We start from the raw sequence: 20676 nt of genomic DNA on the forward strand, positions 1-20676 counted from the left end.
GTTAGTTTTAGTCCCAGGCGTGAGTGCCAGTGCCTGTTTTAGTCCCAGCGTCTAAATATTGTAAAACCCTCAAGCCTTGGTTTACCATTGAAACGTTACGTTTTAAGAATAAAAAAAAAAAAGACAAAAATAGAAATAGGTGTCGGGCATCTCTATTTAACCAATAAGACGGTCACGGTCCTTAGCTGACTTCTGCGCAGGTCAGGACTGCGCCTTTAACCTTTTCACTGCAGGAGGGGATCTTGCAAGGTGCTCCAGGCTCCCTCAGGCAGAAAAAAGGGTTTACATCCAATTCAAGATGAACACAGAAAGAATATAAAGAAAGGGAGAAAAAATAAATGACTGCCTTTATTCAGACACTTCGCCTCTTGCAACCGACATAGCTGGCGTCTCTCCAAGGCAATGTTACAATAATTAAAAAAAGAATAATCATAATAAAGTACAACAGCCACAGTGTGGGTATAATAAAAAATATATATATTATTATACACACACTGTGTGTACACTGTGTGTATACTGTATTATACACACACTCACATACACTGTTCTGTCCTGATATATTACAGAACAGAAAAAGAAAATATTAAAGGCTTCCACTACATTTTATCGCTGAAGTCCGTATATAGAATTATTTTTTAAACATTTTTTTTTTTTTTTTTTAAAGCACCAAGTTTTCTAAATAGGATCGCTAACAATTTATTTTATTTCTCCCGAGGCAGAGAAAGTCACTTTAATTGAAGTATGTGGATAAAAGTCCCGGGTAAAGTTACGCAGTCTGCACATACACGTGCAAAAACGGGGCTTTCTTCTTAACCTCCTTGGTGCCAGAGGAGCTGGCAATGGTCTGGCACGGAAGAGGTTAAATTGCAGCTAACTCATTCTTTTGGCTTGTTTTGTTGCTGGCCACTCTGCTTTGGGCTGGTTGGCACTTCACTCTTCAACGGTGAGGTAGCTGGTAGCTCGGTTTGTCCTGCGGGATCTGATGTGTCCCTGGCATCTTGGTTGTTTTCTGGTTCTGCCGCTTGCTCCTCTTCCTCAGTGTTTTGTCCCCCACAGGGCTCAGGGCAGCTGGGGCCAATCACCAGAGGAGGGTGAGGTATGTCTTTTTGCTAAGGTAGAGAGGAATATATACACACACACACATTATATAGATAGATACATACAAACAAACAAACAATGCGTGCATACACACGATGTTACGGTGTATCATGTCTATGTACATTTACAATAAATATTAAATCATTTGCCTGCACTTCTGGTTTTGGGGGTATTTATGTCACTTGTACTGTCCATGTTTCTGCACCACTCTGAGGAAGGTCTTGTTTTGAGGACACACACAAATAGAAGATGTCACGGTGTAGAATGTCTATGCACATTTATAAGAAGTTTAAAATCATTTACACATACTCAAAGTCTGTCATTGTTCTCCTGTTTACCTTGTTAACTGAAGGTTCCGAGCTTTAATAAATGGGAGTAGTGGAAAGAGAACTCACACAGCAGTGTAAATGCCAACACACATACACCAGTTACTAACCAAACCTGTTGCTTCAGGTGCACTATAGAACTTGCAGTGTCTGATTTAAAGCAGTTCATCTTTATTGGGAAACCCTGTATCTTGAAATTAAACCGTATGCACTGCACTAGAATACTCTACATCAATATACAACCCCAGTGTCTGAAACTCCCTCAGCATAAAGGAAATTGCATATAAACCTTTGCCAAATGCATTTTATACTGCAGTGCACTCATATTCATGAAATCATTTGCTGCTGTATATAGAAGGAAATATCTCAGAACTTGTGTGCAATACCGCTTCAGTGCATTTTCCTGGTTTATCAACAACCTGATTGGCGCTAATATTTTCTGTCGATTAGGTCAAGAGGACAAGGTGACCAATTGGTATGTCCTTACCGGAGATACATAAGGTGACGTTTGGCGCATCATTAAGTGAAGATATTAGGTACTAATAAAAGGTAACGATATATCAAAATGACCTATGGTTCATCCCAGGTCAAGAGATACCAAGGGGACTTATGGCCCATTCCAGGACAAGATTACGTATTGCTCATCGTTTATCTGACTAAGATGCCAAGGTGACACAAGTCCCATCCCTCAATCAAGAGATGCAACGGTCCTATTGCCAATCCATAGGTCAAAAGATGCCAGGGTTATCATCTATTTTTTCAAAAGATAGCAAGGTGTCCCATTTGTCACTCATCTGGATAAGAGAGATTTGGGTATCTCTTGTTGTAATGAACTAGAGTTTGCTGACAAGCTTTAAGGAACTAATCTTCTCGGTCATCTAATGAGAAGCCATCACAACAGAAGGGCTGATACATTTTCTTCTATACATGTGCCTGGATTAACACCACTATCTTTGTTTATATGCAAGGATAAAACACAACATAACGGTTTCAAAATAGTTAGTTTGGAGAATTTACACAACACATAAAATATATAACATTATCCCCTTTGGTAATTACTGCAAGGGTTTACTCAACTTTAATCTGAGTTAGGGTTTAAAATATTAGTATTTCTCGGAGACAGTCATATCAAACTGGTATTCACCACAAAGCCGCTGCCCGTCCAGAACATGGTCAGCTCCTTGCGCCAGAGGGCTACTGCCAGGCTGGTGAGGAGGGTGCAGGGAACTAGGTAGAGCAGAGCGGGTTGACCCATTTGCATTAGGGCCAGTGCTACAAAAGTCACCAGGAGACCTATTCCATAAGCTGGGAGGGAGAGGGGAGTGAGAAAGCAAGAGAGGGAGGGAGAGAGACAAACAATAAATCCCAGTTACAAAAAGAGCTCACACTTTTCTGCATTGAAAAAGCAAACGTGACAATCAACAGACCCCTTCTATCTGTGTTACTCTGGGGTGAAAGGTACAGGCATAATGGGTCATAGGCATCTTCTGTTTGAGTCACCTGCAACTGGTCATAGAACAGGATGCTATAGCTTATTTGTCCCTTCTGGCTGTCACGGTGTAGAACAGACTCCGTAGGCCATAGGATAAGTCTGTCCATGTTACTATAACCTTTTGGTTGTAGTTACAGAATTAACGGATCATAGGTCCCCGATACCCGTATGTCACTCTGCCACTGTGTGTGTGGGGGAAGGGTGGACGATGTCATGGATCATTAAACTTTCCTGTAACCCAGCACCAGCAGAAGGAGGGGCAGCCTACATATGCCATAAGTCTACATGCCCCCATTGCAGTCATCAGTGGCCACAAATTAAAGATGTCACTGCTCCCTATAAGAAGGACCACTGAGGTAGATCAACTCACAGACTTTTTACACATCACATTTTACACATCACAATAAATTAGGAGTTCATAGACCATGTAGTCACTACTTGGTAACACTGACACTTACCTATAGTGCAGGCTACAAAATAGATCCTGGATGACTGCATCTGAATGTCAAATCTATGACAGTAAGCAACCAGCAAGCCTGAGGAAGGAACACCGAGAGGCAATATATAGGACATCATTGTAAAACCTGATAAACATGTACACAAACACATAGATGTATCCAAGCAAGTCTGCTGCTTCTTATCCACATTGAGTAGTAACCTCCCTCTAACACACTCCTCTCCCCAACCCCCCGGGTGGAAACCAAGGGGTGTCCGGAGTCAAATCGCATTAATGTTGGCTCCGGGACCTCTTGTTCCCAAGATACATACTGGAAAAGATGCCGGCCATACTTCCTTGTATTTAAATCTCCCTCATCAAGCTGGGCAATAAGGAAGCCATGACAGATGATGTGGCTTTTGATTGATGCGCATGACATGGGAGATTTAAAACCCCATTTAGTTGCATCTGGATGGGATGCATGGGCGCTAAGTTTTTGGCAAGAATCGATATATAGAGTAGGGGCAAACTGCACCTTTAAAAGATGGTTGCCTACAGGGCAATTCCCCCATCCCTTGTAAAGCCCAGCATGCACCCACATACATCTTCATCATCCTAGAGAAAATCGAACTTACAGTGCTAAACAACTTTGCCAAATGCAACACTGATGATCGAATAAACTGAGGGGTATTTAACAGAAATAGGCTGATAGAACACACCTCCGATGTTTTAAGAGGGCTTCTCACCCGTGGCATTCCTACAACTGAGGACCGCACAATGAAGCAGAGCAACTGTATCGTCCAGGAATCCCATCAACTATCTTTTAAAGCATATTGAAGTCAAACAATTAAAAATACAGTTGCCACTTTGGTGATGTTACTTATGGCTGCAAACCGGCAAACCATAAGGACCATTGTCTGGATGATTTAGCTAGATTATTTGATATTTAGTCCTTCCTTGATGTATTAAATAAACAAAGTTATTACCTGGAAACATTCAGATATAAGGACCAAGTTTTGCCGAAACATACATGTGCTGTGGCACAAAGATAACTTTGTCCATACCTGGCACCAAGATGTCCCCAAACCCAAGGAGAGAGAAGGGCCTGTCACAGAGAGCCAGGGGTGAGGAGTTTAATCGTGGTACCTTCAAAACCATTGGAAGCTAGAAGAAAGAGAGAACTCTATTCACGAGTTTGATAACCATTACTGATTGTTAAATGCCCACTGACGTAAATGATTGAGACTGCTGACCAAGGTCTGTTTACACTTGAGCGAAGAGAACACTAACCAACACAAACTGAGTATGTATGTCTATTTATATAGCACCCACAATGTACTTACTCAGCACTTTATAAAGACAGTACAGGAAATTATAATACAATAAATGCAAACAAAATAAGACAATAGGAAAGGAAATCCCTTCCCCCGGAGAGTTTACAAACCCAACCTGGTATCCAACGTCACTCGGTGCCGTCGGAGAGCAGGTAAGCGAGGTAGAGGCCTTGCGCCCTTCCTGGTATTTCATTTAAAATGCTTTGGGGAAGAGCGCAGGACCTCTGTAACCTCCCCCTCCTATAAAATCCCTGGCTTTTCCCAGATGTAGGATGCCCTTGTGCGTATTCTAACAATGACTTCAGACTAAGAATCAATAGCTTAGCCGAACTATGCTGTGTATTTTTTTATGTTCATTTTTATTTTAAAAGGCCCCGAGCCTGGAACTGGACATTTGGCCACGACCAAACTGCCCATGGCGCTTCGCCGCCACAACACACCGTCGGCCACCTCACTGCTTCACATTTGGCCGCGACCCATACGTCATCTTTAAATGTCCCACGTCGTGCCGGCCATGTCAATGTCCCGGATGGCCGCTAGTCCGAGTTCCGCGACCCGGCCCCATGCATCATCTTTACGCATGGGACATTTAAAAGATGGCGCGCAGGAACTCCGGGTGAGCGAGACAGTGACGTGATGCCAAATTTCAAGAGGTGAGGTGTCTGGCGGCGAGTTGTGGTGGAGGCAGAGCACCACGGGTGGTCTGGTCGTGGCCAAAAGGCCGCTGCCAAACGTCCTACACCACGCAGAGCCTGCAGTAAAAGGTTCACATGGCAACTCCTGCAGCCCCAGCCGGCAGCACAGAGCTGTTTTCCATGCAGACATCAGAAAGGCCCATTAGTGAATCTGTCGGATGCAGCGTTCCTCTGATAACATTCTTTGAAGTCTACTAATGTTACCAAGTGAGACATGCTTAGCAGATATTTTCATGTGGGCTAATTTTTTTAGGAATAAAACACAGTTCAAAAACAGTGAGCAGGAAAAAAATAATAAAAAATAAATAAATGAACACGCCCCTTCCAATAAAAAAAAGTTAGTGCTGTAGACAGCAGGAGGTTTACATTTATGGACAGGTTTGGGAGGGGGAAATCAGAAAGTGAATGCGCTCAACAATGGGCATTTCAGAGCACCCTCCTACCTTTTCGTGAGTAAGAGAGTCAGATGGGCCAGCAGCGACCTCCACCATGATACTTTCCCCGCTCTGTAGGTCAAATGCAAAGTATCAAAAGTCAAGGGAAGTCAAAGGAGATGCATACAGCTACTACGGTTTTGTTTTACACTAGTAATGTCATTAGGGCAGACTGTCCCAAACGTAGGTATCCCTGAAAACAAATTGTTTTGTCTTTGGGACCAGTGGTTAAATTTTGAAGCTACTACAGGGTACCATTATATGCTTCTACACCCACAGTACTTTGTGCCCATCTAGTATTTTCACACTTTGACCACTGTCCATCCAACCCTTGCCTTCTTTCATTAAAAGGTTGGGTGTGGGGGAGTTTCTGACATGCTAGACACGTACCTTTGTAAGAAATGGCGTGATAAAGACGAAAAAGACGTCGTAGATGAACAAAACGAGCAGGAGTAAAGTGCAGCCCTGGGAAAGGAGAGAGAGAGTGCAGATTAACGCACCACAAGGCGGCTGTTCCAGTTTTAAGCATCATTTATTTTTATCTTTTAAAACATGCCTCCACTTAAGGGGGCACCGCAATACTTTACAGTCAATTTAAGAGCAACTAAAATGATATCTGGGAAATTAGACAGGACTCTAAGGAATTAGCTCACCTCCTGATCCTTCACTGTGCAGGTTCCGATTTGGGACAACCTAGTGTAGATCAGTGTAAGGTCACTGCTTTGTCATTGCCTTAAAGGGGAGTAAACTGTTCAAATCTCAGGGTAAACGCTCCTTGGGAAAGCCACTTTTCCCCTATTTACCAAATCTTCTGCCTTAAGACACCTTTCACTTGAATAGGCTGTAAGGAGTCTTCCAGAAGACTTCTTATTAAATATGGTCCTTTAGCTCTCTCTGCCTCAAGCACCAAAATAAGATTACAGGCATACCCCGTTTTAAGTACACTCGTTTTACGTACACTCACAAGTACGTACATTTTTTTTAAATTGCACCTTACCCCCTGTGTACGTACACATGCTTCACGAGTACGGACACCAGGGGGCAGCGTGCGCATGCTGCGGCGGTGTGCCCTCTCTTCCTCTCCCCGGCGCTTCCTTTACCCGGCTCCCCTAGCTCTTCAGTTCCCCAGCTTCCTCCTGGCTCTTCCTATCCCCGGCTCTTCCGAACACCCCCCACCTCCCCCGGCTCTTCAAATCACCTCCCTGGCTCTTCCGATCACCCCCCCCACCCCCCCCTGGCTCTTTCCGATCACCCCCCCCCCACCCCCCCTGGCTCTTTCCGATCACACCCCCCCTGGCTCTTTCCGATCACCCCCCACCCCCCCTGGCTCTTTCCGATCACCCCCCCACCCCCCCTGGCTCTTTCCGATCACCCCCCCTCCACCCCCCCTGGCTCTTTCCATCACCCCACCTCCCCTGGCTCTTTCCATCACCCCCCCACCCCCCCAGGCTCTTTCCATCACCCCCCCCCCACCCCCCTGGCTCTTTCCATCATCCCCCCCACCCCCCCTGGGCTCTTTCGATCACCCCCCACCCCCCCTGGCTCTTCCGTTCACCCCACCCCCACTGGCTCTTCTGATCACCCACCACCCAGCCTGGCTCTTCCGATCACCCCCCCCCCCCCCCCCGAGCCCGCTCAGAGCCTCCGCTTACTGCCGCCCGCAACCTGCACGCTGCTTCAGGTAGGGGAAGAAAGGAAGGAGGGACATGGGGGGGTTGATGTGAGGGACATGGGGGGGTGATGTGAGGGACATGCAGGGAGGGGGGTGATGTGAGGGACATGCAGGGAGGGGGGTGATGTGAGGGACATGCAGGGAGGGGGTGATGTGAAGGACATGCGGGAGGGGATGATGTGAGGGACTTGCAGGGAGGGGGGTGATGTGAAGGACATGCAGGGGGGGGGGTGATGTGAAGGACATGCGGGGGGGGGGTGATGTGAGGGACATGCAGGGGGGTGATGTGAGGGACATGCGGGGGGGATGATGTGAGGGACATGCAGGGGGGGATGATGTGAGGGACATGCAGGGGGGGGATGATGTGAGGGACATGCAGGGGGGGGGATGATGTGAGGGACATACAGGGGGGGATGATGTGAGGGACATGCAGGGGGGGGATGATGTGAGGGACATGCAGGGGGGGGATGATGTGAGGGACATGCAGGGGGGGGATGATGTGAGGGACATACAGGGGGGGGATGATGTGAGGGACATACAGGGGGGGATGATGTGAGGGACATACAGGGGGGGGATGATGTGAGGGACATACAGGGGGGGATGATGTGAGGGACATACAGGGGGGGGATGATGTGAGGGACATGCAGGGGGGGTGATGTGAGGGACATGCGGGGGGGGGGGGGTGATGTGCGGGACATGCAGGGGGGGTGATATATGGGAGACGCAGGGTGGTGATATGAGGGGTGTTGGAGGAGATGTGATGATTTTACCCGTGCGACCCGATTTTTGTATGGGGGGGAGGGGGGATCTTTTAAAAATGTATTGAGGCGGTGGGGGTCTTTTAAAAATGTATAGGCGGGAGCGGGTATTTTTATTATGTATTGCGGAGTGGGGTTACATGTATTTAGAGGGGTGGGGGGTTTTGGTATGTATTTTGTGGGGGGGATTGAGTGAGTGGGGTAATTGACAATTTTTACATAATTTTCTGTTCATCCATTTTGCATCTGTCAGCACTAGTAAGAAAAAAAATCAGCTGACATTAAAGATTTTCTTTCTATAAAGCCTACTGTATTTATTTTGGTTACAAATGCGTTATTTACATCAGTTATGCATGTATATGATGTTTGCAGTACAGTACATGCATCGTAAAGTGGAAAAAAAGTAGTGCTTCACTAAGTACATTTTCACTTTACATACATGCTCAGGTCCCATTGCGTATGTTAAAGCGGGGTATGCCTGTATAAACTCTTTGGTGCAGGGACTCCCTGTGGCTGCAAAATTCTATGTACAGCACTGTGCACACAGTCAGTGCTATATAAAAAAAACTATACAACTATCAAAAGATGCAGTATACCTCCCCCCCTCAAAGGACTTTGAAAGTTCGAGCTCTGTGGGATGTACTTTAAAGCAGATGAACCAATTCCCCCCTGTCCAATTGTATTTTTGTTCATAAAGGCCCAAAACCTGCAGTAAAGTGTCCACATGGCAACATCTGTTGCTTATTTGCACTTGTCCAATCCCAGCAGACAGCACCGGTTTCCATGCAGGCTTCATAGAGACTTATCAGAGACACAGTCATATCCTAAACTTCTCGGATAAGACTTTGTCATTAAGTAAAAGGGGATTAGCAGCAGGGTTAATTTAATGTTTGGGCTAATTTTTTTTAGGGATAAAACAATTAACAAAATGGTGAGGAAGGGAAAAAAAACGAGATGTGAAAACAGACTACTGCACGGTACCGTGAAAACATACCTTAAATGTAGGAAGGCGGATGGTTTTCAACATGTAAAGGCAGAACGCAATTCCTAGGATGTCTTGGAGAACCCAAGCCCACCTGAGAAAGGAAAGATGTAACAATGTGTGCTGGAACTGAAAGTGAGCACCTATAGATCAGGGGTGGCCAACTCCAGCCCTCACAGCCACCAACAGGTCAGGTTTTAAGGATATCCCTGCTTCAGCACAGGTGGCTCAGTAAACGACTGAGTCACCTGTGCTGAAGCAAGGATATCCTTAAAACCCGAGCTGTTGGTGGCCCCTGAGGACTGGAGTTGGCCACCCCTGATCTATAGGCACCAAGTTGGTGCCTAGCAGTAAACAGAGTCTGGAAGCAGAGAACTTGCCTAACCCGCCAGCCACACCTGCTGAGGGTCCTCTGTTTAGGATCCCCTCGTGTATATCCCAAGGTCAGCTTTCAATCCCCTTTGCCCTGATAGCCTCCCTGCCTTATAGCGTTACTTACTGGTCTTCATTTCTGAACACTCCCCATGTTATGCTGACGCCAATGCAGAAAGCCGCCAACAGCAGCGTCCGGACCTGCGGTCGCTTGTGGAAATATGGCAAGTTGTTATCTGGAACCCTAATGGGCAAAAAAAGGTTATTTGGCCAGGGTAAAGCAGCAGTGCCACATAGCATCATACTGGAGCCGCCGCGGCGGCAGGAGAGCGCCATGCACACCCTCAGTACTGAAAATACATCAAATTCACTTCGTGTCGGAAGAGACTGGATTACCTCATTGCCCCTCCCTCAGCATAGGACAGCGTTCTTACCTGCATTTTCCATATGGTAATCTGCGAACAAATGGTGACAGGCAGCTGTACAGACCGATGGATGCAGCCAAGCAGAATATCCCTATGATTGCATACACTGCAAGGAGGACAGAGAGAAAGGCGGACATAAAATGGGTGAAGTGTGCTCAACACACACACACACACACACACACACACACACACACACACACACACACACACACACACACACACACACACACACACACACACACACACTCACTATCTCGTGAGAGACCCTTGGGGATCATCTCTGTACCTAAATAATCATAGAAGTAGTAGAGGAGGACCAGCATGGTGCAGCACATCACAACGAAGACGCAGATCATGATCGGGGTTACGTCTACCGTCTCATCATCGTGTTTTTTGTCAGCCCCATCATCCCGTTTGTGTTTCATGTACCGTCTGAGAGAGACAGAGAGACAGTTATGGAAAGAAATACTACAATATTGTGAAAGGAGTATTTGCAGAGTATTGCCTTGCTGAGGACACTAAAAAACCCCATTTTTTTTTGTTGTTTTTTAGTGCAAACCCTGGCTCAGTCTTTCTGAACACAGATCTGCCAGGACTCGCTCATTAATAGCATGAGTGGCATCAAACACTTCAATGGAGTTTCACCATCAGAAATGTCAAGACTGCGCTCTACTGATCCACACGTAGAGTAAATGAAAGGGTCAGTCCTTCCTAGTAACAAAGTAAACGAATGGCAGTTACATGATATACGGGTTAAATGTAGCCAACTAAGTCACTTAAAAAGAAAAACTAAAATGAGTAGAAATATTTTTCAATTATTTAGGAAACGTAGTGTTTCCGTTGTAACCAATTGATTTAAAAGGATTTTACAAACTTTACCCAATCTCATTAAAAGTGCAAGTCTTAGAATTTAAAGGAATCTTTCCCCCCCCCCTTCTTCGCTATGTGGGAAAACCACTTTAAAGCAGCACTCCAGGTTGTATTTCTTGCTTTATTTTAGTTCTAGGATTGAACTATGTTAATTAACTATGTTAATTTCGGCTCTGGGACCCTCTGCTGCACGAGCTGTAGTACGGTTGGCGGTTTCGGCATCTTTGGAGGTAGCAGCTCCAACGGGTCCTGTTGGGGCCAACAATGGCGGCTTTAAATGTCCAGCATCTTGCGGGCCAATTGGAAGTCATGACCTTATCACTTATGGCTTCCTATTGGCCTGCGTGATGAGGGACATTTAAACATGAAAGAGGCACCCCCTGTGGATGCACGTATCTCGGGAAGCAGGGGGACCACGGAGCTGAAATTAGCGCAGTTCTGCTGCGGAGACCCCATGCTTGAATCCTATAACAAAAAAAATAAAATAAACAAAGCAAACAAGTAATGCAACCTTGAGTGCCGCTTTTAAATGATAATCACTTATAAAAAGACAAATGTAAATGGGGAATGACATGTTTAAACAGGCAGAGGAAATAAAATCCCTCCTAAAAAATAATAATGCATTCATTAACAAGATGAACCCCCTTAAATAGGTGACTGGAATTGGTTCACTTTAGTCCAAGGATGGATTGCCCCTTTAAAGGGGATTGAATCCTAAGGAAGCAGATTAGATACTTTTTTTCTTTTTTCGATCTGCTACATGGGTCTGAATTTTAAAAATGAATTTCCGAAGTCAATATTGCTAGGCGGATTTTAACAATACCTACTTCTTCACGTCTCTGCTTCCTGCCCAGTAGCCACCGATAGCTACTGTCCCCACGGCCATCACGAAGATAATGACCATGTTGTAGTCCAGCACGGGCTCGTTGGGAGCGTACATGGCCACCTTCACTGACCGTCCAAACGTCTGATACAAGAACACAAAAAGGGAGTCAGACACTTATGGTGAACCGTCACAATCTGATGCGCATGCAGTCTTTCCCCTGCCAAGCCAGCCAACGCGTACTACAATTGGCACGCCCAGAATACAAGGTTCAGTGTGCCGTGCAGACACCCACATCACGGAAGAAGCATTCAATGGCATCGCACACACAAAGTCTCTTTATTAAATGTATTCAAGACGTTTAATGGATACAAATCCATTTACAGAGTGGAGGGTGCTAATGGAATGCAAACCTGAACGTAGACAAGTCAACAGGCCACACGGGATACATCCAAGTGTACTAAAAACAGTATCCTAGGGTGCGTTTAATATTAATAGAACTATTTAAAAATCAGTCAAATCTCAACAGGTGCAGTTCACAGAAGGAAAAAAAAACGTAGTCCCAATTCAAAAAAGTGGATGTAGAGTAGAGGCGAGTTAGTGTAGGTCAGTGAACTGGATGTCAGTAGTAGGGAAATGAATGGAAACAATATTTAAAGGATTGTGGAATATCTAAAATCCAGGAATTTACAAGACATCAAGCAGCACTAATGTACTGACGGGAAAATCATGCGAAACAAATCCAATAGATTTCTTTGTACTGGGTGACTAGGGGTAAAGATCAGGGTAGTTAGTAGAAGTAGCATACCCATTTTTTAGCAAGTTCTTTGATACTGTCCCACACAGAAGACTGCTAACAATATGCAATGCTAGGGATTGGATTCTAGGGTGGTTGAATGGATAAGACATTGATTGAAAGATAGGCAACAGAACAATGGGAAATGGATTGCATTCCGGGGGAGAAAATGTTACCCGTGAAGTACCTCAGGAACCTGTACTGGGACTGGTGCTCTTTAAGATTTAATTAGCATTTTTGCATGTGACACAAACGATAAGCAAACAGGGTTGGCACACCAGGGGAATAACCAAAATAATTCATGACTTAGGTAAATTAGAATAGTCAAAATGCTAAATCATGCACGTGGGCCACAAAATACAGGGCAGAATACCCGATTATGGGCACTATAATGTCAACCACTACAGAGGAAAGACTTAAAAAGTAGGCATGCAATGTAACAAAGCAATGGGGAAACCAGTAGGATGCGAGTTGTAGCAGAAAGGAAGATGTAAAGATGCCACTTAATAGATCATTGGTGGAACCTCACCAAGAGAACAGTGTTTAATGTATGCCCTGGAGATATGGTCTCCAGAATGGGAGATTGTGAAAATAAGGGCTACTAAAAGGATGCATGGTGTCCATCATAAAACTTATTAGGGAAGGACCTCAATGCATACTGCTTGAATGAAAAGGAGAGGCGGGTATGATAGAAACCTTAAAATATATAAAAAAGGTTTCAACAAGGTACAGGAGGGAAGCATATTTCAGAGAATGTGTTAGAACCAGAAGTCATGCTCTGAAGCTGGAGGGTGGAATAGTGGGGGGGTAAAAGATGGTAGAGGCCAATACAGAAAGGGAATTCAAAAATGATTGAGAGACGGCTATCCTAAATATGAAAAAAATCCATGTATCAAATAGGGTCTGAGGTTTTACAGCAGAAAGTTAGGCAGACATTGTGGGCCAAGAGGTTCTCATCAGCCACCAAATTCTGTGTTTCTATGGCTATATGTTTTATATTCCGTAAATGCACCAAAAGAAACTACAGTATGCTGAAGAAACCAGTCAGGCCCTTCAGAGCAGGATGAATCACCACAAATTCACTATATATCAGTCACCAATACAACAACTGCTGTGGGACCGCACTTTTCTGAAGCAGAACATTCACTGTCAAAGTTATTCCCATCAAATCTCGAAGAAAATAAATAAATACAGAGCAGAGAAGAGCATGGCAATAAAAACATATCCAAAAAGGAATCTAGAATGTAAGGTTAGCACAAATGCATAACCAAGTCAAAAACTATTTCAATTAGGACATAATCTTGATAAAGCATCAAATTCATCTTGAAATACGTCGGATCATGTTTAGCTGTTCATATGTTTTTAAATATGTGTTTTTTTTAACCAAAATATGCTTAATTTTTCAATACTATCCTTGTTAAGTGTTTCCAGTTTGAGGTTGCTTTTGTTGATGCCATTTTAGCGAGATGCTTCCAGAGTGCCGTTTGAAGATTATTTTGTGGTGAATGCTGCTGTTAAACCTGGAGGTGGTGAAAGAGCTCTACAATGGTTGAGTCTGGTCAGAAAGATGGGACTGTGTGGAAAGAGTGATCCGATGGAGACCAGAAGTACAGAGCCGATCCCTGATAGTACCAGGATGGGACGCCAGTGAAAGATCCTGGTTAAACTTGTTGTTACAGACCTTCACCTACCAGGCACAAATTGCTGGCTATACACATGGTGAGGTGACGTTGTCCACATTCAAGTATGCAACTATTGGTCTAATGCAAGTTGTTTTTTACACTTATTTTGAGCGTATCTTAGATTCTTATGTTTTGCTATATGTGCATAGGTTTATAGCGCCTATACCACTGTTCTTTCTGGACAATGCAGCACCTTTTTTGGCAATTTCTTTTTTTTATACATGCATATTGGTGGACATTTATTAAACTATATCCAACATCTGGAAAACAATGGCTTGGATACTGGACTCTGGATATTATGCCACTATGTCACTTGATAAAGACCTCTGAGGTCGAAACGTTGTGTTGGCTCAATAAATGAGTTTAGATTTCCAAATCCGTTGTGCCCTGTGTTCCTTCCACTACTGATCTAGGACTGGCAACAGGCTTTCGTTCAAGCACGGGAGCACCAGTAATTGTATCATTGATATACTTTTCTAGGTGTGCAGCATTCACTTCATATGTCTGGATACTGGACTCTGGACACATTATGGCAACATTTAATCCACTTCCTGTTCAACATATTAGAGGTGTGATATACCAGCCTTTCACCTCGACACACCTTCCTTAATCATCTACCATAATGAGCTTCTTATTTATACCAATTCCCTCAACACTAAATGTAGACGGGCTGCAAAGTTTATATTCAGCCCTACATATCACCCTTGGGTGGATATGCTTCATTCCCTTTGTGCTGGCAACATCTGAGCTTTAGACAGCTGTGTACACCCGTTTTATTTATGAAGAACTTGAATGTCTCTCTGATCATCCCTGCTGCCTGGAGATAAAACAACGTGGCAAGATAGGAGCATTTTGGAGGCGATATGGAATTAAAATGGGAAGCAGAGAGGTCTTCGGAGAAAGGCAGAGCAGATCTCGGATAGATTAGAACAATCAGAGACATTGTTATAAATGTAGCCACAAAGTTTTGTATGGAGTGTAAGATGTGAGGCAGGAAGTCCACCTAACTGGTTGCACTAGTCAAGATGGGAGAGAGTGAGAGCATGGATAAGAGTGCAAGATGTACAGCCCTAGAGGAAAGGGTGGATTTTAGAAATATTGCAAAGAAAAAACAGCAACAGGGCGAATGTGAGAGAAGATTGTGTGGCTATGAAATATAAATATAGTTTACAATACACACAAAACAGTTGGATACAGGAATGTCAATGTTTAAGCCACTTACCTTGCCGATATCCAGCATGTCAATGTAGCTAAGTAAAGCCACGGGAATATCAATTTCTTCATACTGACTCCGATTACCTCCCGGAGGAACCTTGGAAAACCAAGAAAATGTCATGAAATTGGGGGCGAAAAACATAGTTCCTGCTTTAAATAGGGCCACTCCTGACTAGCTGACAAAAAATAAAGAAATAATAATTTGTGAAGCAGGCAACAATCTAATTGGCTTCATAAATGAATTGCTGACCCGTCAGCAAAAAAGGGTTAAAAACAATGTAAATGTGCTTAAAAGGAAAGATCTGGCTGCTTTAATTTATTTGAAAATGAATTACAGATTGTGCATCTTGTTTGACACAGTGTTATCAGACAACAGGATGCAGCCAGAGGAAAAAATAACATTTTGGTAAAAAAAAAAGAAGGCAATTAATCATCCAGGTTCGAGCCTTCAAAATGTATCTGCTAGTAGTACACTTTGGTCCTAAGAGACAGTCCCTTTAAGGCACGAGTGTGCAATCTTGTTTGCCCCCCCTCCTCTCCCATACCTTTTCTCCGGCGTCATCCGACATCGCGTTGCCATCCCATTTGATGCCGGAGACCAGATAAGAGGGAGTTATAAAGGCCTGGTGTGCTCCTCCGGCATTTAATTTAAATGTTGTGGGGAAAAGCGCGGGGCCTCTGTAAGCGCTACAGAAAATTTCACGCGCGTTCCCCCTGTCAAGAGAGAGGGGATTTGGCCCGGGATTAAAGGGGTTACATCCCATTTGGCCACCCTCTACTCTCACCTGGGAAGCAAGGGGTTAACTGGACTGGGGTCCAGTAATGTGTTTGTGCCTTGCTTCAGCCATCCAACTGTTTATTCCCCTGTATAAATGTATTGTTTCTGGGCCAGTGTCTGCATTACACACACACTGGGGCTTTAGGGGTTAATGAGCTGCAATTTAGGAAAATACATTAGGATGCGTGGTGCCTTTTCAGAAATATCTGGGCTTCAAAAGGCTTGATTGAAGTTGGGTGTGAAAAGTACAGAGGGGGTTTGGTGTATGTTAACACATATGGCTGGTAGAGACAGCTAGGACCCAGGCTGGGGCATTGGGTGTGAAATCTAGCACCTGTGACAAATGTTCTCTACACACGAGTCCCTGCTTCAAAGGATTTATTGACCAGGGGTTATGGGGGCCAGGGGTGCGGTTACCCAAGGAGAGATCAGAATGAGTGACCTTATTAAATATAAGAATATTATGAGATGTCCTCGGCTGAACGTGCTAAAAGCTACATATGTGTATTCGTGGGACTGATTCGCACATAAGGATTACAGACACATGATGTCTAGCAGGTACTAAGAGACAGATATTAATATCTCTCTTAATTTTAATATTACACGGTAATATTTAGTCTTATTGGGAGCGTCATGCGTGCCGGAATGTATTAATATGTCTTGCGTGCCAGTAAGTACTACTGAACTGAAGTTATGAAGTTATTTAGATAGGAAAAGCAGTTTTTAAACGTCCTTAGGTGGGAGTTTTACTCTGTGGAAAACTGTCAACCTCACCACTGATTTATGAGAGGGGCTGGGTTTAGGTTGTGTTCAATGGGAAATAATTGTATAAGAACCAGGCTCAGCCTATGGCTATTGTCTTTCGTGTCTTGGTGATTTTTGAAGATTGCTGTATGAACTGCCAGTCCAGAATTATGACTGTTTCATCATTTCCATCTTAAGTGAGTGTCCATATTTTGTCTGTTATTTGTATAATCTCGTGTGTTCACCTTTTTCAAGGAATAAATTAAATTTTATCATATCTAAGTCTCGTTCAGTTCAACCCAGTTATATTTGGTGTGTATTATTAATAGCCTGTCTCAAAGCTACCGTCACACCCCCCCCCCCCCCCAATTTGGCACCCCTGCTTTAAGGAATCCAGTTGGACAGCAAGATGAGTGGGATTTAGCCACATACTTTGCTGTCCACCCCCAGAAGCATTTTGGGACCCAATCAAACATCTGAAGGGGCAGAAATGCTGGCTATACACAGTGCTTAGGAACAATAAGAGACCTCTTTATCAGCCAAGCCTTAAATAAGGTGCCTTACTACCTTATTCATCCGAACCCAGGTGTGTCAACGCTCATATTCCTGTCCTATGCTACTCACCAGTCTCTCCCTGCTGACTATCAGCAACCCCCGTGCGCCATTGATCTGGGCTAGTCGCACTTTATCATAGAAGGTGCAGTTCCCTCGCATTACCATGGGAATTTGGTTGTTAAAACCCCCGTCGGGGACATCTGACGGAGAGCACAGGACTGATGCTGTCTGGTCCTGAAGCTGTAACAAGGCCTGGCGAAAGAGGGAAGCAGTGAAAACTGTCAGAAGACTACACTTACTAGCAATTATATTAATATTCCTTTTTGATCACAACTTATTCCTAATTATATATACTGTATTTTCAAGATACCAACATATTCCCGCTGTAAGCGTCGCAAACCACATTGGCGTTATATAAAAAGCGAAATTTACCCTCAACAGCCTTTTCTTCAAGTCTTTCCTTACCAGCAACTAACCTATGGGAATATTCTCCCCCTTCATCTGAGAGTACAACGGTTAGTTACTGACGAATGCATATCTAGGGGCGTTTCTCTTCTTTAATCAATCTTCAAATATCAAAGCTGAAGGGGAAGAAAATAAATCTTCCGAGGTTGGTAAAATGCTGCTGCCATGGAGGGAACTTGTTTAAGTTGGACAGAGGATATCCAGCTTGTATTATTCAAGGAAAAAGCATCAGGACATGTGGCTGCTCTAGATACTGTATTTCCTTGGGAGACGCCCAAGATCTCTTCCCCAACTTTGGCAGAGATAGAGAAGTATTTGTATCCCCTCTACAAACAGCATCTGATTTTGCTTACTACTGCCTACCACTGTCCCACAAAGAAGCACATAGACAATAAGTACCTAACATTTGTAATACTTTATTACCAATAGTGGTTTCTGCCTGGACTATAGAGTGTTTTTACTCCTGCTAGACAGACATCTCTTTGCTCTTGTTTTACTGCATTTCATTATTTAAAATGTGTTTATTTCTGTTTATTCTTACATTGTGGTCAGTGCATCTCAGAGTTATAGTATAACCACAGTACTTATTTAAGAGCATACCTTTCTACGGTCTCTATGCTCATCTCCTGCTTTTCTACTTAATATAGCCAACAATTACATGTTTAAGTACAGCTTACGGTTCCTCTACATCTATTTGTATACTAGTGTACCGTGTACTCATCTTCACCCTGAGATATAGAAAGCTCTGGCGCATATGTACAGACACACACATATGTACAGACTACTAGTGTATTGTTAATTATATATAGAGTAGGTGCATTTGCATGTGTATACACAAACAGAATATAGTATTGATGTGTTTACTATATCATTCATTTTAGAATATTTATGACATTTTCAGCATAAAATACTATATCATAACATTGCAAAATAGCACTGACAGGTAATATCTCCTCTTTATTTCAGCTAACTCCACTTGTGCCGAAGTGCCGAGATGCCCAATGCAGTTTCAGTGCCTTTCTTGCCCTTCTACTAATAACGGGGTTTTAATCTGGGAGTAGAAGAGAGTGGTACTTACAGCTTTAGCCAGGTCATGGGGCAGATGAGCCCACTGGGAATTGAAAAGAATACAGTAATCCTTCGGGCTGCTACTGCTGCTGCTCTTCTCCGATGTGACATGAACCATCCCATATTCACACAGCACCTGAAAGGACAAGAGGAGCGCGGTGTGAGACATAAGTGTCGTCCCAATTAGCTGGAGAAAGTCCCTTTATCATCATCCGGATCTCATGCATTATTTTAGGCCCGTAAATTAAAAAAAAAAAATGTATACTACTCCATTAAATAAATCCATTTATATACTTCAATAAAAGCAAATCACAACATTTTATGAAAATTTGAGAGATATTGGAAGGATGGTTAAACAATAATTATATTGTATACACTAAAATAAGTTCCCAGCACTCAGTAATGACTAGTAGATAACGGAATAAGCCAAAATGATTTCATATGTAAAGTAGAACAACAGAAGGTAATAAACCCAGAGGGGTGTATGTGATAATGAAAACAATGATAACCAAACCGCGTGGAGTGGATGACAAAGGGAGGGGAGGGATAAACAGGGAAAGGGAAGGGTGGGGGAAGTAAACGCCGGGGAAAAACAAAGGGGAGGCAAAAAAGGGGGTGATACAGGGGAAGGGGGCAACGTTTCGGGGATGAGCCCCTTTCTTCAAGCCCGTTCCCAAAGGTCAAGGATGACCGATGGTAGTTCCTTTAACCGTTACAAAAAAACTCCCTAAAAACAGTGAACTTAAGAAAAGATGCAGTGTAACAAAAACACGCCCTATTAATGTAGATCATAGCAATCCAAATAGGAAATATAACTAAGTGGGTACGGCACCTAAAGAAGTATACTGGGGGATAGTGGTCTCCTAACACACCAATGTACTATATATAACAGAGAGATACAGTTATACCGTGTCTACAGATGTTGGCTCTATCTCCGTTATCTACTTGTCATTATTGAGTGCTGGGAACTTATTTTAGTGAATACAGATATAGCCTGTCTGTATGTTTGGTTTTCCTCAAGTAAAGTCCGGACATCAATCGTTTGAGATGTAATCAATATACATCCTGTTTAGTTGTAGAAAACTGGCGTCAGCTCTTCGTGTTGTTCTTCACACCTGAATTAAACAGGATATGCCAGACGGATTTCAGATTTGTTTGTTTGAAATTCAGCGCCTGTCTGCCAGATGGCACAGTGAATGTGTTAAGTTAGTCAATGTAGTGTGCTGTAAATCTCAAGCAGGTGCAAGACTGATCCAGCAATATACTGTAATTTATTACAATTCCTCATTGTTTTATGGCCTTGACCATTCAAGACGTTATCAAAATTTGGATGTTTTAATATTTTGTTGCAAAAACGTAAATGTTCCATGTGTTCTACTTATAGTTATACTTTGTGGTCACTCACTCCTGACTTTTTCATGAGCCGCGAAAGAGTGCCAATGTCAATTGCTGTAGGGGAACCAGCTTGTAGTATAATCTCATTTATTCAGCAATAAATGATGCAGCAGATAAGAAAGCCCCTGTATCAGAAACATATGGCTATCTCATTGCCAATTATGAATATTTCAGGGACTCAGCTGACTCTAGTAAATGGAAAAATTCAGTGTGCTTTACTTTGTCAATTAATGATTGCTTCATTCGCATCACCCCCAATCC

At 43.5% G+C, this 20676-nt stretch overlaps 1 protein-coding gene across 2 annotated transcripts in view; it reads right to left on the reverse strand.

Moving 5' to 3' along the window:
- Positions 1–330: 330 nt before the first annotated feature.
- The window catches only part of SPPL2B (signal peptide peptidase like 2B), a 36382-nt gene continuing 16036 nt past the window's right edge, over positions 331–20676 (reverse strand). The window contains exons 2-15 of one of the 2 annotated variants that reach the window (XM_075611653.1): positions 19031–19156; positions 17557–17739; positions 15418–15507; positions 11722–11861; positions 10311–10456; positions 10034–10130; positions 9727–9843; positions 9240–9321; positions 6206–6280; positions 5825–5887; positions 4417–4516; positions 3375–3452; positions 2569–2729; positions 331–1109 (exon numbers count right to left, since the gene is read on the reverse strand). In XM_075611653.1, the coding sequence (XP_075467768.1) occupies positions 876–1109; positions 2569–2729; positions 3375–3452; positions 4417–4516; positions 5825–5887; positions 6206–6280; positions 9240–9321; positions 9727–9843; positions 10034–10130; positions 10311–10456; positions 11722–11861; positions 15418–15507; positions 17557–17739; positions 19031–19156 (1692 nt within the window). In that variant the 3' untranslated portion in view covers positions 331–875. Of the gene's footprint in view, positions 1110–2501; positions 2730–3374; positions 3453–4416; positions 4517–5824; positions 5888–6205; positions 6281–9239; positions 9322–9726; positions 9844–10033; positions 10131–10310; positions 10457–11721; positions 11862–15417; positions 15508–17556; positions 17740–19030; positions 19157–20676 lie in introns of both variants that reach the window. The other variant, XM_075611654.1, reaches the window with a different exon arrangement.

This window comes from Ascaphus truei, chromosome 8 (genome assembly GCF_040206685.1).
Source record: "Ascaphus truei isolate aAscTru1 chromosome 8, aAscTru1.hap1, whole genome shotgun sequence".
Classification (NCBI taxonomy): Eukaryota; Metazoa; Chordata; class Amphibia; order Anura; family Ascaphidae; genus Ascaphus; species Ascaphus truei.